Genomic DNA, 18,284 nt, shown 5'->3' with positions numbered 1-18,284 from the left:
CTGATAAACATTTGATAAACATGGATACATGGAAAACTAGAATAAAAACATCTACACCCTTTGACTCCTTTAATGTGTCGGCATGGTTTTAAAGGTTTATAGTCCGCCTATAAAATATTATGACCGGACCGCTAAAAGCAGATGAGGTGACATTACATTGTTTCTGGCCATACTATTACAATATTGAGTATGGCCATGTCTACATGAGGGAAATACCAGAACACCACAAAATAAACATAAAATTATGTCATATGGAAGAATGAAATTAAACGTTTCCCTGTTTTGACAAAACTTTTAAATCCTTTTTAGTTTTGGCAATCCAGTTATGTCTTTTACCAACTGTACATCAAAGATGCTGTAAAGATGGGAGTATTTGGCATTTAACATAATGTGAGAAGAAGTGGAACTAAAACCACAAAATTGTTGAAACTTTCCACTTGGCGACGTCTGCACTGTCTTCTCCAGAAACAGAGCAGTGAACTAATGATGACATGTACAAGGACCGAGCCATACAACATGCCAGACAAATACAAATAGTCAAGCCAAAATGAGTGTATGTGTGTGCGTACGGAGGGAATGAAGACGCAGAGAAGCACTGTGAGCGTGTGCATTCATTAAATGCCGAAAGCTCAGTGGAAAGTCGATAAAGAAGCTGTTTGGTGTATTGTACGGTTTGCGCGGTGACACCCTTGCCAAGGTCACCCAGAGTATTTGCTGCATCACCATAACTCAAGACTAATCACACAAGTGCGCGCGTGCGCACACACACACACACACACACACACACACACACACACACACACACACACACACACACACACATCTGATTACCCTTGGTTATTTATGAGCTCAACCATGTGCCTTCTTCTGCATAGTCCAACCTCAGCACCTTCAGCAACATCTTGTTTTCTCTCAATCATTCATTTTTCTCCCCTTTCCTCTTACCTCCTCCCTCCATTCTTCCACCCTCGCCCACAAACCACTCTTCCACTCCCTCTCTTTTTTCCACCCATTTTTTCTCCTTTCTACACTTGTTCTAGTTTTTAATAATTCATCTTCTGCTCTGCTCCCCCCTCAGGGAAAAGCTCCCACTGTCACAGGGCAAGAACATTAATCAATCTCTCTTTCTCTCTCTCTCTTTCTCTCTCTCTCACTCTCTCAACCTCCCTACCTCCCTTATCACCCCCATTTTTCCATTCCACACTTCTCTTTTTGCTTTCCATATCCTTTGCGCTTTTCATCTGTCATGTTTCTGTCCATCATTTATGTTTTTATGGTCTTATCTGCCCCCACTTGTCTCCCCCCTCTCTTTCATCTTTTGAGACGCACTCCCTCTCCTCCTCCCAATAAACACAATAGCTCTTTTTCTGCATCTTCTTCCACCCGTAACGTGCCTCTTATGCTATTACGTTAGGAACAAACCTCATTTCTACATTGATTCAGCATTTGTGATTGTGCCCTGGTAGAAAACTGTTGACCAATAAAAATGAATCATCTATCCTTCTTAACATCATGAATAAATGAATAAAGGCGAATGTGAAACATTATTTCCATGCATAATTTTAATTCAATCTATAGGAATATAAGCATATGGAAAAGAACAAACAGAATAAAAATCAAAAGAAAAACCTCTAAAAAACCTTATAAACAGCCAACAGTAATTCACTCTTTCTGTTAAACACCACTGTCTTCTTTTGTTTCCTTTCATTGTTCTTCATCTTCTTAACCTCCTCTATCCTTTTCATTCATCTGTGTTCTCCTTCTCCTCTTTCCCCAATGTTAACATATAGCCTGTAAAGTTCCTCCCCCCCTACACAAAGCTATACACTTCTCTCTGCACAAACTCTTATCAGGTATCTCTCTTTGACACACACACACACACACACACACACACACACACAATTGTCATGTTGGTCTGGAGAGTGTTTCCTTACTCTATTGTGGATAATTCACCAGTATCCAAGCAAACACAACCACATCACAGACATTGACACACAAACACACCAGCAACTACAGCCACAGAGTGTATTACCATGCCTGCAGGAGGAGTGGTCGCACGTTTCCTTCCTTGTGACGCCCCGCTTCTGGAGTTTCTGGGTGCGTGGTGGGGTGCAGAAGAAGGGTTACCGGTCAGGATGTTGCTGTCACGCCGTTTCCGCTCCTCATGTGCTCCTCTGTCACTCTGGCCACCACTCTATGAGAGGTTGTACTTCTGAAGGGATGTAACAGAGAGTGGGGGGTATGAGGATGGGAGAAAAGGATGGAATTTTGATCAGTGCCTCAATAACTACAGAAGGGAGCGTCAAAGGGAAATTGCTTCTGGTCTGCCACATATAAAACACAAAAAAGCAAAACCGATGAAACAAAGATAGTAGCCTGATGATCATCATCTACAGTAACATGCATCAACCCCCATCACATTTAAAATTCCACTCATACATTTCATTTACCATCTCTCTCTCTCTCTCTCTCTCTCTGTTTTCTAAACGGGGGTGCACACACACACACACAGGCCTTCATTTATTTTTCATGAGGTTACAGGGGTCTGAGGGAGGGGGGTGTAATACAAACATGTACTTGTTTTCACACTGGGTTACACACTTAAGCCTAACACAAGCTCCTCCATTTACACACACGCACGCATGCATGCAAACTAGTTGACAGGCTACACGTAAACTAGTCTTTTTCTGTTCTTCTAGATATACAGGACCAGAAATGAGTGTGTCACTAGATTCAAATAGAGAATACACAATGACTTTTATATTTACATATATATAGTAAAATGATACATGCACATACTTAGTTCATAGAAAAAAGGTACCACAGTGAGTCCATACCATGGCAACCAGGAATCCACAGTGAGTGACATTTCTTACCACTTTAAAAGAAGCAGTGACAAAAAATGATCATGTAAGTACTGTGTTTCACTGTAAAGCACTTCCAAGTCACACTGTGATGAACAGCAAGGAGGGTGACAGGAAAAAAGGGACAAAAAAAGAAACTGACAAAAGCTGGACTTGAAATTACAATGTTTAGTGCTTGGCGAGAGCTGGACCACTGTGCTACAGAGTGCTTCTTCCAATACAATTTGTGACAGTAATGGTTCCAACCTTATCTTTTCCTTGCTTTTGTTCCTTTCAGTGAACAGAGGTGACAGTAAAGTAATATTGAAAATGTATGTAAAGGCTCTAAATATACCTCTTAATGATTTTCCATGCCTCTTATAATGACTTGATGATTTTCTTAAAAAGTAAATTAATTGTAATACAAACCTTGAACCTATATAAAGCTACTTGTGACTCATACCTTTAGCTCGTCTCAGGGCTCCGTAAAGTAAAGTAAACATCTGGTGTTGCTATGAAAACACAGGCCAGTTTTATCAGTGCGGAGCAAGCCGAGCTGAACAGATACACAACGTTCCTATTCACAACATGAAATGTCAACAGCATCACCACTGACAGTACACAGACACATCTGGTCACTCTCAAACCAGAGCAATGACATTTATAGAGCTGTGCATGTGTTCACACACGAGTGGATGAGTTGACTTCTCAAAGGTCTTCCAGATTCAGGCGTAGCCTGTTTAAGTAGGTGTGGGAGGATGCAGCAGTGTTAATTTCATTAATGAAAACGGTGGCAACATTTTTGGCAAACACACAGACCAAAAAAACAACAACCTGTGACTACTTATTGTTGAAAAAACTGAGCTAAAATGAGATTTAAAAATAAAACACTGAAATCTATGACGGTTGTTTGTGCTATGTTCATGTGGTGTCAAAATAATCTGAAAAATGTGTTCCCAACTGGGAAAATTCTCACTGCTATAACATTGTGAGATAGGGCATGCCTTGGTGGATGTCTGCACTCTCTGAGTGCCCTTTTAATTTTCATTAATCAACTAGTCGTTTTGTCTATAAAATATCAGAAAATAACGAAAAAAATGGCCCTCAGTTTCCCAGAGCACAAGGTGACATCTTCAAATGTCTCTTGTCCGACCACAAGTCCAAAACGCAAAGATATTCCATTTACAATTAAATAAAACAGAGAATAAACAGCAAATCCTCACTTAGTAGCAGATACATTTTCTGTTGCTCTGCGAATTGTACCACTATGGTGCCACAGCAGTTTGATCTGCAAAACCTATCATCTCTGAAAAATTAGATTAACCAGGCACTGCAATGATAAGTGAAACAATACAGACATTTATGGGGCAGAATCCAGGAGAAAGTACACATGCGTCTATTAAAGTCCATTACAGACACCAGACTGATCTCTGCTGGTGTACCTTGCAGAACTATCACTGGCATTTTTCTTTTTTTACACTGATAAATAGTAAACAGTGTCTCTAATGTGTAGAGAATCTCATCACCTGTACATACATCCAGGGTTCTATCTGGATGCTGTCAGGGGACAGAAAAGATAGACCCATATGATTGGTGGTCTCTCTTGGAGTAGACCTGCTGGGGGATTAAATTGTGGTGAAGCTGTAGCCTCTCTGTGAAAGCTCGCTGGGATCCAGGGAGAACAAGAGCAAGATAGGAGAGAGATAGAGATGCAGTAAGTAGTTGAAGAAAGGACAGAGAAAAATGGTGAGAATTGGAATTGTCCATGAACAGGAGCAAGTAGGACGAAGAGAGCGGGCAAAAGAAACTATAAGCAGAATACGAAGCGGTGTAAGGGGACAGGGGGGAATCAGATGAACAACTACGGCAGATATTAAGCTGGCCCCTCGGGCAAACAGACTCCACCAGAGGCTGCTCCTCATTTTCTCTTTGGCTGTCCCTCTCTAAGCCACTAGCCACTGGCCTGCCACACTGCCAATTACCTCCTCAACACACCTGGCAGCAACAGTTTCTGTGTCTATGCACACAGTTACCTTACAGCCAACACTCTGTGCCTGAGGGGGGTAAGCTCTCTTCCATCATGGCTTGGCCATTTAGGATTGTATGCACATGATTATAGTGCACGTACACAAACAGAGACCCAGATACAAACACCCTGCATAATAACAATGTGCCAGCTCCCATTCGATTCTCATTATCAGAGAAATTCAGTGATAAACAACAACACCAATTCCCTCCCTTTGTTTCTCTCTCATGGCATTTTCCTTCTCATTTTTCTTTAATTAAAATCATGTGTACACGAATGAGAAATATGCCGTACACAAAAAATATATTGGAACAAAAAAATAATGCTTGTGTTGTCTGAATTAAAGCTTAAACGAAGCCCTGGATCTTCAAAACAACAATAGCTGGTCTACAGAACAATTTGCCCACCCTCCTCTGTCTCCCAGTGGGACTGAGGGCGACTGAGGGGACGACCATGTTTTCACATGCGTGGCTGCGTGTCGCCTGTACGAACAGTAGATGCCAGCTTGTCCGTTTATCTTCTTGTGGCTTTGTCTTGCTTGGGCTCACACTGACCAATTATTACATTTCTGTCTGCATCCACCCTACATCTCTTTTTGTACGCCTCCTGCCAGTATCCATTCTCCATTTTTCTTCTTCTCTCTTATTCACACCATCATCGTGGGTCATTAGTGTGCGATTTTGTGTTTTTCTCCAGAGAAGGAGAGGAGAAAGGAGAAAAAACTGGCAGAGGCCCGGCCTCATTAACACTGGTCATGCACACAGACACCATCACCTCAATTCATAGTTATTGAATATATTTCTTCTACAAATTAATGCATAAGGAAAAAAACACACAGATGCATAAGAAACGAGGGAAGAGAAGTGATTGAAAGATGAAGAAGAGATAGCAGAGCTGGGGAATTTGCTGAGATTAGCAGCAATTTTTTCTCATCAGATAACCATCACATGAGATGAGCAGTGGAAGAGACAGTGTGAAGGGAGACTGGGAGGATTGACAAAAGCCAGAGAGAGTGTGCTAATTAGTGTTGGAGGAGCTTATTTTCACATTGTATTCCCTTTTAGAGTTTTGATTGAGATTGTCAGTCGTACTGATGTTGATGATGATTATAGCACAGTTGGAAGTGTTTCTTCCAGCAGCCACAGTGCCAGCAGGATGCCAAAATTCAAGACACACTGTCATTATTTCACCAGCAAAAGGATCTTTGATTAATGGCTGGTTAAAGGCCACAACTCTAACATTACAGCACAACCAAAATGTGCTGGCACTTTATATGAATAATAAAACACCAAATTAATATTTTTTGTGTTAGGGAATTTTAGAGAACCCCAACACTAATGATCTACTACAAAAACCATCTGTAGTGTTGTTTTAACTGAGAAAGCCCTGGGCCATGTCCCGGGAAAACGCTTCCTACTACAGTTTGGAATAAGATATTATCTTGCGCACAAAGTCCAAACAGAGTCCACTGATTTACTTTATACAAGCTTAAATCAATCTATGTAGCTCACATGTATCTTCCACCTTGCTTGTCTTTTCTTTACCCTTTATTTATTGTGTTTCTGACTGTTACTTTATTGTGGAGAAGGTTCTGACATCCACCTATATTTGCACATGCATGTCCAATTAAAAAATAATGAATGGTTTACGGTCTAAAATGTCAAAAAAACATTAGAGACTGCCCATCACAGTTTCACCAGAGCCCAATGTGATGTCTTCAAATTGCTTGTTTTATCTACCTATCTACCTATCTATCTATTAAGGGTGTCACAATCTCAAATTTCGAATAAAAAATGGAATCGTCGATGCTGCCACGCCCCCATGTCACGTCCGGTCGGCTTGCCAAGCGGAAAAAAAACATAGAAAATGTTATGCCTATGTTATCTCCTTACATATACCTACGCTCTCCGTCTCTGCAAGATTCGGGATGATTGAGATTTCTCTTGGCACAGCTACCAGAAGACTTACAACTTTCAGACAGGTTGCTCACGTCACATCTACGTTGTCAAGCTCAGTTCGAGGCTGCGCAGTAACGCTCTGCCATCACCGGAAAAGTGCTTCTAATTGCTTCTAATAGACTTCACTGGTCTCCGTGGAAGTCTATGGTGTCGCTTTGTCCATTCATTTTACTGTCTCTGCACACAACAGAGCATACACCGATCGCACTCAGCTTGAGCCAAGCACTGCCGGCACGAATGAGGTAAAAAACAGGAGTGAGACGGTTCATTCTCCCGGTTCAGTGACACTACTCGTGTTAATTAACAGGCTCTTCGGTCAGTTCGTCAACACTAGTGTTGAAGTGCTGCGAGTCAGTAAACCTCCTCTAATTTAGCAACAGCCAGTCAAAAGATAGCATGGCAACTGCAGATGCAGGAGACCGAACTTGAACCCCCTCCTCTTTCACTGAAGTTGCCGGTGTGGAAGTATTTTGGATTTCGGATGTTGACAACGGTCGACAAAAAAGCCACATTTTGCAAGCTCTGCTATGTGCGTGTATCATATTCTTCCACTGGCAGTACGACTAACATGGCAGTTAATCTGTGCGGTATATGTTCATCTGTTCGGAAATAGTTTGTTAAGACACTTAATTGTTCAGAGAAGACTATCTTTTATTGTTTTTGTTTGTTTTGTTGTGAACTTGAATGTCATCTCCTGTGTAGAAGACTGCAGTTACAAAAGAGAAACTAGATGGCAGGTTATAGATATAAGTTATTGTTACTTTAATAAATTAATAAATGTTTTAAATTTGACAATGTAGTGTGGTACATTGCGAACAAAGGTTAGATATTATATTGCATAAAAATCTAGTCTAAAAATGGCATAGCAAACTGTGCTTTAAAAAAAATTAATGTAGAAATGTAAGAATCGAACCGTGACCTTAGAATCGAAAATGTAATCAAATTGAGGATTTGGAGAATCGTTACACCCATACTATCTATCTGTCTATCTATCGATCTCATGCAGTGTTAAAATAAAGAATCAGGTACTGAGGGATCTTAATAAGGTAATGGGCTTAAGTATGTATCATGTACTTGCAGCTATGTACGTTAGTTCTAGCTCTTGCCCTGCTGTCACATGCCATACTCTTCTTTTTCCACACCAACAACTGTTCAGAAGTCTCTATGCACTCCAATGGAGCAGACCTGCTAGAAAGCTAATCTTGTGCATGTATAAATATGGGTGATGTTTCTGGCAGTTGAGTTTTTGTGTCATTCTGAAGTTATTTTAGAGCATCGCTGTTGATTTATCTCCCGCATAATTGTTCCGAGGTATGGTATTTTTGCTCTCACGAATGCTTTTCTCACCAATGCTATTTCTGATCCATTATGTTCAAACACCATACACCTGAAAAGGGCTGTTTGTTTGTGAGTAGCCTCTGTATTTTATTTGTACCAATTTGTGTGTGGCTGGCTCTGGGGTTATTGGTGCCATAATGTTTGCATCTGGGAAAACATCTGCAAAAGTCTGTGGTAATGAGCAAACACAAATAATGAAACTCATAGGAGCAGGCGGCGCACAATGAACAAAATGGATGCAGAATCACGCTCTCATACACCTCTCTCTAACCATCTCTGTTGTGAAGAAGCATGTATTGTGTAAACAAGTGCTTGCTGACGGAGATGCCTGTTTGCCTGGCTATTTCTCTACAGGGGTGAGACAGCAGGACAGAGAAAGACAGGGACAGATTGAGAGACAAGCGATCAGAAACACAGACAGTGGTACAAGCAGAGAGAGGCATGCTGAGACAGGGAGAGGTTGCATAAAAAAGCATCTCATTTCCCCACCTATTTCCTTGTTTCCACTCTTTCTTTTGATCCTTTTTGTGCTGCCAACAGAGCAGTTATAATGCTTGTATATCCAGTATAGCACACTTTAACAGACTGGACTGCAAACAGGCTGTCTAAAATAGATGTAGCAAATGTTTGAATGTAATCTGGGCTGAAAAAGCAGGGTTGAGGGTCTTCTTTTAAAGCCACATAAATAACTGTGTCACTGTGTTGCTCAATAGTTTTGCTGATAGTAAGTAGTTATGACCTTTGCCTTTTAAAACATATAAAAGTTGCTACACATAAAAAGACTACCTTCCAGCTGCAGGATTTCTGTGACAATTTAAATGCATCAAAGCATATTATAACTATTAAATGCACCACAAATACGATAAGATAAACAAACATTGACCATCCTGATAATTTACCTGACTAACTTTCAGTGTGATACCAAGCAGTCCAGTATACAACCTTAGGTTGTGAGGGCTTTTCCTTTCCGAGAAATAAACAAGGATTTCTTTCTCAGATAAGAACTTAAATTTCTTTCCAGATAAGACAGAGGTCTACAGTCACATACCTTTCTAGAATTAAGGAAGTAGTTATTGTGCAGATAAGAAGACATGCAAAGAAAAAGAAAACAACAATAACAGTAACCAGGGTTTGAAAGTGGCAAGAATATGAGGAGCAGGATAACAAGTCTGACGGAAAACTGCAGACAAACAGGAAGAGAAACACCTAAAAGGGAAACCTCTTGGTTAGACTGTTCTCCTCCTCCTGGTTTTAGAGCCGAGGCAAAGGTTGGACACTGACTCCTCCATTTCTTGTAACGTTTGGTGTTCTATGTGGAGACCATTTATCCAGATCTGAATGAGGTCCAATGGCACTAGTGTGGAGGGTGCATTCAGCATGCCCTGCAGCCAAACAGACGCTGTGTTTCACTGAGAGTTGAGAGACATGCCCAGAGAAGTGTACGGTTGCCTTTGCTAGTTCACTGTGAGGCTTTACTGGCTCACATAGCAGAGGAGGCTGTGCCTGATTGCTTGCTCCCGAATTGCGGAAATAATCAGCCAGTCATCAAAATATGAGGAATGCCTTGCCATTAGCCGTGACAGGGCCATTACCAAACACCTCATACATTTTAGAGAGGCTTGGGAAATCCTGAACCCTACAAGATCATACACTGATGCTCCTGGCCACAAATGCAAAGTGTACGTATTCATGTACCCACAGACCATTAAAGGTGATGAAAACAAACCAATCACTGTAAGCAAAGATGTAAACAACATATTTTAAAGTAGCATCAGGAAGTGCAAAGCTTTTAACTAACTGCATTAGTCCTCTGAAGTTGAGGTTGCAGGTAAGCCGGTCATCCTTTTTATGAATGAGGAGCTAGTAGGACCTAGGATCATGCCTGAGGTCACAAATACTTGGAACTGCTTTGGTGGGATCACCAACCACCACCAACCAATCCTTGAGTTATGAACCTTGCAGCAATGGCAATAAACAAACAAGCAATGCTAACTTATCAGTAAATTGAAAGGAACAAAGAGTGATAGACTAGTGAGGGTCTCTTTTAATAGAAATGTAAAGGAAGAGTTAATATTAAGAGAAAGCCGTTAGTTGGTTAACCGTCTTACAGATCTCAAGACTGAACTTAAATGTTGCAATGAAACGCTGTTTTACAGTATTAGGCTAGTAGTACAATTGTTTTTCCCGCTCACAAATTATTAAGTTTCATCAGCACAAAAACACGCACAACTTACAGAAAACAGCCGCAATAAAATAGCACACAAGACTACTCAAAGGTAATAGCGTTCATGCACTACAAGACGTGATCGGGAGTAAGTGACATGCTTTAGATATTGTCTGCATTATGTCTCATTAATGCAGGACACATGCTGATAGGATATTAGAACAAAGAACACCAGGGTTATGGGGTCAGGTATGTACTACATCTGCATGATGGTGATGGTGGGAAGGTCTGTCTCTCAAAGCCAAAAAAGGCTTATGTACACACTGTATAGAATGTATATACTTTGATGGCTGCCTTTAATTAAGAGGTATGACAACAGGCAGAACAATTGCAACCTGAAAACACTGTCAGGGATTGGCCCATTAAAACATCACACATTTATTTAAAACTATGGCTCTCGATTCTTGTTCTCAGAACAAGGAGCCCTGCTGGTTTTCATATCAGGCGTTTAATCCGGAACTGTTTTACACATGGGAGTCAAGGTGAATGGAAATTAAATATTTCCATTCTACATTATAGTTAGTACACTTTACTGCATTTATCCCGTGTTGTTTTAGTTTTATGCAATGGCGGACAAGGCTTCTGTTATTGATATTTTCAGGGACACGGGGGAACAATCCCATTTTAATGACCACATATTTTGTATATTGAACATGGAGGAATAGATCAGTCACCCGAATAAGAGAGCATGATTCTACACAGTATCACAGTGGACACACACTGACTCCATTAAACACACATGCACCAAAGCAATTACTTCTCCTACTGACTGCCATGCTGATTTCCCAGCTGATCTCAACTTATGCACCCGGTCTGTTCCAATTTATCTTAGCCTCCTGTTTCTCTTATGTTTTACTGCTGTTTTATTAATACCTTGTTCAGTCTTTCAGTATATTTGGTATTACATTTTATTGTATTTTATTGTATTTATTTATTTATTACGTCTATCACGTTCCTTTTTGTTTGTCATCCTTATTTGGCTATGTCTGTTTATTGTGTCTTCTGTTATGAGATGCTGACGTAAGCCATTTTGGTTTTTATTCTATTTACAGAACTTTAAAACATCCAACAATGAGATTAACAAGTTTTCCTGCATCAATGTTTTCTTTATAAAAGACCTTAATTTAAAAAGAAGCTGCTCAGTGTGATGACTAACTACTGTAGGTCCACTTCTGCCACAATAACAACGTTCAACAGTCCAATGGCAATTTCCTTTACTTATATCTTTGCTTCTTTTGAAAGCCTGCATTTAAAAGTGCATCAGTAATGTCCACTATAAGAAATCAAACACACTGTATACATGATGCATAGAACGCAGCCTGAGGCAGTTAACAAATGCAGGTGCCTTGGAAACAAGTTTCAAAAAATGAGGATGAACGACCATGCTTTGGTTTATTGATTACAATTGGTATTCTAATCCATATCATCAGCAGGACAAGGTCAGGTCAAGTTCTGTTGAACCCAGTCATTGATTTCTGTAACCTCTGATCAGCTCCTCTTAGTTACCATTTTCACATTTGTCTTCTTTATATTTGTAGGCATACGTAGGCTTCCCTGTGATCCTGTCATCAAATATAATTTTAAAACATAGGTAACAGAACTAAGGCCGGTTACACACTGCACGCGTCGTGGGAGCGTGGCGTTTCTGTTGCGTGTCAGCTGCGGGGATTTTTCTGTGTCCTACACACCAGAAGCGTGTCTGACACGGCGCTGCTCCTGCTGCTAGGTACAGGGAGGACTGATCTCGGGACATAGTGCTGACAGATTCAAACTCTGAAAAATGGGTAAGTGGGCTGTCTGTTTATAACAACTTTGTGTAGCTGTAAAGAGCCTATATAGCCTATCTGATGTTGGACCGTCACTCAGAACACACACTACGTTGTTATAGTAGCCTATCCTACCATTTATATATAGCCTACTGATTTGATTAAAGCAAGACGTCGGCAGTATTGACTGCAAAATATGTTACAGAATATTTTGTTCTGCAATATTGGAAAATATTTTCTCTGAAATTTTGTATTACATTTATATCTACATTGATGTCAAAACCTAGACTTTCAAACATCAAGATGTCATTTATTAATGTGCATTCGTGTCTAAATGACATATACACATATTTTCCTATTCTATTTTGCCTGGAAACGCTTTCAACACGCTCGCGTCTCGCGTGAAAAATAGGCGTCGGTTCTATTTCTAGCAGGCACGCATCTCACGCCGGCAGTGTGTAAGCTCTAACCTGTTAACATGGGAGGCGAAATATAAACGGACACGCCACGCGGCTGACACGCTCGTGCGACGCGTGCAGTGTGTAACCGGCCTTAGTGTTCCCTGCTTGCCTTGAAGAAAGATGCTCTGTTATCCTCCATATGTTACACTGTGGTTGTGTCTTGACTGGGTGCAGGTGCAGGACAGGAGAAGTCAAAGCACAGAGTATTGATGAGATGACAGAAAGCAGAGGAAACGCTGATGTTGCTTCTGGAAAGGAAATAGATAACATTGACAGGGGAGTGCAACTCCCCTCGGGCAATTATTAAAATGGAGAATAGCCGTTTGTGTGCACAATTTCTGCTGATGGTGGAGAGACTATCTATCTATCTATCTATCTATCTATCTATCTATCTATCTATCTATCTATCTATCTATCTATATTATGTATGTCTATCTATATTATCATCTTAAAATTAGCTTAGCATTGGTCATCTCAGACACACCCGTCATCTATATGGGTTACCTTACTTTTAACTGAAAACTTTAGCTACCATACACACACACACACACACACACACACAATTGACTACTGTCCTGCGTCAGCATGGGGAATAAATAGACTATCCCAGAACTGAAGCATGCTACAACTGTGTATGTGTGTGTGTGTGTGTGTGTGTGTGTGTGTGTGTGTGTTGTAGGCTCCTGCTGTGCTGATTTCAGCAGGAACAGATGGTCCTTCCATGGCTCTGCTGAGGCTTCACAGTCCATAGTCATAGGGAAGACTTGTGAATTTGTGTACAGTGTGTGTGCCTCTTTTTTTACCATCTACCACACTACTGTACTTACTTTACTACTGTACACACACACACACACACACACACTGACAATGATTGTTGCAGTGTAAGTGATATCCTAGTGTTCTTTGGCCTAGTTGTCTGTCCATTGACACTTAGCAGCTTAATCCTGCTTGAAAGGTTCTTCATTGCTAAGCTCATGTTTGCCAACACACAAAGCTGTCACACCCCCACCCCTTTGTGTGTGTGTGTGTGTGTGTGTGTGTGTTTGTCCGAGCAGGTTTGTGAATATGTAAGTGGTTATACACACAATAAACTCCAGCTGTCAAATTTAAGTAAAAAAAACAGTGTGGGCTTTTGCTGCTGCATCCTACTAACCAGACGGATCTGCAAGCTCATGTTGTTGAACGTATCCAGATCCTGACCGTGCCAATCACAAGCGTTTATCTCATATGAAGCGGGTTTGAAACAATGACTAACAACTTCCGGAGCCTTTGCGCTTTACGCAAAATACGTGATGACATCGGGAAGACTACAGTGAGCATAAACCTAGCTTAGTAAAGAGGAGCGCTTTTGAGGAATTTTCGAAAACAAACAAGATGGCTGCAGCTAATGTGGAACTTTGTGTTGAAGTTTACATTTGTCCGTCGCTTGTCGCTGTCGCTATGTCACATGTATCGTTGCTCTGATTAGTTGCAGGTCCATTTAATTTAGTCCAGAGGCATTTTGGTCTACTTCTGTTAACACACCTTGGAAATCGGAACTTAACTGAGAGGTTTCCAGACTATAACTATTATTTAATAATAAATAAATAAATATACAAAAAACAAATGAATAAATAGCAATTTAGCGAATTACCATCAACTCAGTCATAAATTTTGAAGCAAGGTTACATAGGTACAAAAAAGTGAGGGCGGTAGGGAGGAACAAAAGAAGAAAAGAGGTGAGATTTAGAAAGAAAGAAAAACTTATGTATAGAAACTTTGAAGATGGATTGTGTGTGTAGATTTGACCTTAAACCTTATGTTTGGTCCAGCGGTATCAATGACAAAACAACTATCTTGATATGTTGTAAATATATTAAAATGGGTTCACAGAGACATCCAAACAGGTCTCTCAAATAATTTGGAGAAAAATTGAGAATTGATTGTCAGAAGTGGTTGTTTATGTAATGTTCCCAATTCTGAAATATTTAGTTGTGAGCACACGAGGACAGCTAGGGTTGTCCAGATGTGGACTAATTCCCTAATGGGCTTCTACTTACGTCTATATACACACACACACACACACACACACACACAAGTAGAGCTTGATATCCCAGAGGTATGTCCATTCTCTATTTATCTCTGTCCATTTTCATTAATAAAAGCAGTAGTGTGGGTGGCAGATGAGCAGATTAGCGTGATGTATTACGAAAGCCAAATCACATCAAGTATTTTTAAGAAATTAATTTCACAGGATGAACTCAGAATCATGTAATAATGTTTCATGTTTTAATTAATAAAACAGAACAACTTGGGAGAGTGCATCCTTGTCATTCTGTCGCTGCGTGTTTGTCATTTTCACTCTCTTTAGCCGTTGCCTCGGCTGTCTGTCTCTCTGTTCCCTCTATAAACAGAGAAGAAAATCTCTTGAATACAGATTGCTTACTCCTTCAGCTGAAATGACTGAATTCATGGGCTTTGCCAAATATCGATTTTGGGCAGAATTCAGCGGAAAGAAGTTATTTTTCTGTATTACTATTATTTCAAATACAGCTGACTAGTAATAGAATACTTTGACTACACACAGTAAACGTGTTTGTGTTCTTATCCTGTGTGAAAGTATTCCTAACATGCATGCTACATTAGGCAGCTTCATCTGTGCATTCAGCTTTAGCTCGAGCTGTTCAGTGACTCCATTCATTCCAGGTCAATTTGGGCAGTGTATTCGATATAGACGTTTCATTACACACTTCCTTACTGTCTGTCTCTCCGACTCTAGGGAGAAGACGGAGGGACCTAGAGGGAGAAAGGAAGGAACAGTAGAAGAGAAAGAGAAGAGGAAGGGCGGCATTAAATTATATACTGTATACGGTGGGAGAGAGGGAGAAAAAGCGTAGGGGAGGTTAGAAACGAGGGAATAAGAGAGGGAACTGTGTGTGTGCAGTGGTTGGAGGGTGAGAGATTAGGAAGATATAAATCAGGATCACATGAAGGAGTGAGAGATGGTGAAAAAGGTTGAATGACAGGATGTTACTGTTTAGATAAGAATAATGGAGCCATAAGGTAGGGTGTGTGAGGCTATAGAAAAGGAGTGAGGGAGATTAGAAACTGCAAGGGAAGAAAGAAAGTGGAAAACTGAGAAGGACAAAAATGGATGAAGAGACGGGAAGGAAGGAAGGGGAGGCAGGGATGAAGAGAAAAAGGATGAAGAGAAGTGAAGGGAGACAAAGAAGAGCCTGAGGAGCCATGGCTGAAATAATTCATTTCAACTGTCTTTTTCACACTTTATAACAAAATGTTTTATATTAATATTAAAACAAACTTTTCCTAGCCACAGGAACAGGACTTGTCATTAATAATTCACAATTAATCATCATGGATTTACAAAATTGTATTTCCTGCACTTTTAGTGTGTCTTGCCCAAGGCCACCTCCATTAGAACCACAGATTAAGAATGACAGATTAAAGGATAATTCCAATCATTTTAAATCTACTTTCAATAAGGAAGGTCTAATTACAAGTTTAGATGATACAAATAAAACTAATCAAATAGCACAAAAGCTATTTTTTGGATGGGTGCACTTGCAACATGCAAGTCGTCAATGAGGACCAGGTTAAAAAAATGTAATTACCTATTTCAGAGGAGGCATACAAACACCTCAAAGAAACCAACATGGGCAATATACACCCTTCTGGAGCTGATGTCTAACAGCTCACTCTGTCAGTACAGCACTCTCTTCTTGAAATTATTCTGCCTCCTCACTTTATGTTCCTTCTTTTTCAATAATCTTCCTCCTTCAGCCTCTTTTGTATGTGTTAAATGTCCAAAGGTCTAACTGTAACAGTCATGGTCACTAACAAGCAAGAAAGTTAGAACAGAAAACAGAAAAAGATCCTAAACTCTTAGTGTTCTCAGCAATCAGGTCACTTATTTTACATCAGTGCTTAATTGAACTCTGTGCCAGAAGGACCAAAATAACATGTGACTCACAAACTGCATCTGTTCTCTGTGTGTGTGTGTGTGTGTGAGAGTGTGTGTGTGTGTGTGTGTGTGTGTGTGTGTGTGTGAGGGAAGCATTAGATTGCAACAGGGCATGAGACAAAGGAGGGAGAAGAGAGTGAGAAAGAGATTCAGCATCAACTTTTCCCCTTGGGATTGGTCGCCATGGCTACGGAAGCATTTTCAGCTGAACGTGGGACAAACATAAGGAAGAGTGAGAAAGACACAGAGACCGAGAGAGAGATAATGGCGGCACAAGTGTGTTAATGTAGATGTAATGTAGATAAAACAGTCTTAATAGTATAAAACAGATAGAATAGAAATGATTGCTGAGTATTGTACTGTACATATAAGTGTATCAATGTATTAACTTCAATCTGACTGTCATCTAAACATTCAGGATGCAGTTACAAAAACACTTCTGCCACACAAAGCACTGCAGCTAGGTAACCCACAAGATACTGGATCTCCAACAGAAAACAAGTAAGACGGCAGGAAAAAGCAGTGACCCAATACGCCCTCCATGAACTCTAATGGAAAACAGAGACCAATGAGAACAAACAGCATCAAGAGACCATAACATCTCATCTTACAACCAGACAATCAGACTCCATCTATATTTCAAAAGCTACGGAAAACTGTGACAATGGGCCGTCATGATCTGAGATTAGTGGAGGGCACCTTTAATGAGGATGGATCGTGTTTCCATGCTGGCATGCTAACTGCAGTATCACCTGGAGGCAATTTGTCCGAATTCTGTAACAAACCATGAGAAAGAGTAATTGAACTTGTGCATCAAATCCTGTTTTCTTACATGTCTCATCGTCTGACCAAGAGAAGGGAATTTAACTGGAACCTTGAATTATTGATTGTTTTTTCAATGGACATGGACAATGTCATCTTATATGTTACACAGCATGGCATTGTTGGGGTCTGATTGACAAGCAGCCACAAGCATTAATAAAGAAAAATATCTATTAACCACTTAAAAACTCCCTTTCACTTCCACTAATTTGAGGAACGTTCTATGTGCCATGACTTTGCAATGTTTTACTTGTATCAGCAGTTTGTTGATGATTTACTTTATGTTACTGAAAACAGTAAGTGGGCAGAAATTGTGCTCAATACAATAAATGACTGTGAATTTTTCTCTGCAATAGGTTTGTCAATATTTGCATAAAGTACAGCCAATTTTACTGGTTATGAATTATTTATGGAGACTAAAGAGAAGAGACTTGTAAAGGCTGGTTTTGCTTGACAGTGTTGCAATGGACCTACCAAATGTGTGTGTGTGTGTGTGTGTGTGTGTGTGTGTGTGTGTGTGTGTGTGTGTGAGAGAGAGAGAGAGAGAGAGAGAGAGAGAGAGAGAGAGAGAGAGAGAGATGCGCTCTGCTGCGCTCACCGGCAAAGTCACTGCTTTCTCAAGGACACTGCGGCTAAGGGGCAAGAAAGAGGAAAGAAAAGACACACGGGAAGAGAAAGCAGGAAGGAGGCAGAAAGAAATAAAGACATTTAGTGATAGAAGGCCAAGTACCATAATTAAATAAGCAGAGAAAATGGAAAAAATGACCAAGTATAAGGTAGCAGATGAAAAGTGTGACAAAAAGAGAAGGAAATGGAAAGAAGTGAATACACTGTGAAAGTTAAAATATTTCTTTACACTATGTGGAGTAACCATAAAACATTGTT

At 40.3% G+C, this 18,284-nt stretch overlaps 1 protein-coding gene across 1 annotated transcript in view; it reads right to left on the bottom strand.

Moving 5' to 3' along the window:
* strbp (spermatid perinuclear RNA binding protein) overlaps positions 1 to 18,284 on the bottom strand; it is a 78,568-nt gene that overhangs the window by 28,261 nt on the left and 32,023 nt on the right. Inside the window, exon 3 of the mRNA XM_028601042.1 lies at positions 2,033 to 2,212. Within this exon, the coding sequence (XP_028456843.1) occupies positions 2,033 to 2,035 (3 nt within the window). The 5' untranslated portion in view covers positions 2,036 to 2,212. The remainder of the gene's footprint in view (positions 1 to 2,032; positions 2,213 to 18,284) is intronic.

The sequence above is a fragment of the Perca flavescens genome, chromosome 16 (genome assembly GCF_004354835.1).
Source record: "Perca flavescens isolate YP-PL-M2 chromosome 16, PFLA_1.0, whole genome shotgun sequence".
In the NCBI taxonomy this organism is placed as follows: Eukaryota; Metazoa; Chordata; class Actinopteri; order Perciformes; family Percidae; genus Perca; species Perca flavescens.
Note: the sequence above shows the minus strand (reverse complement) of the source record. Positions and strands in the feature narration are given on the sequence as shown.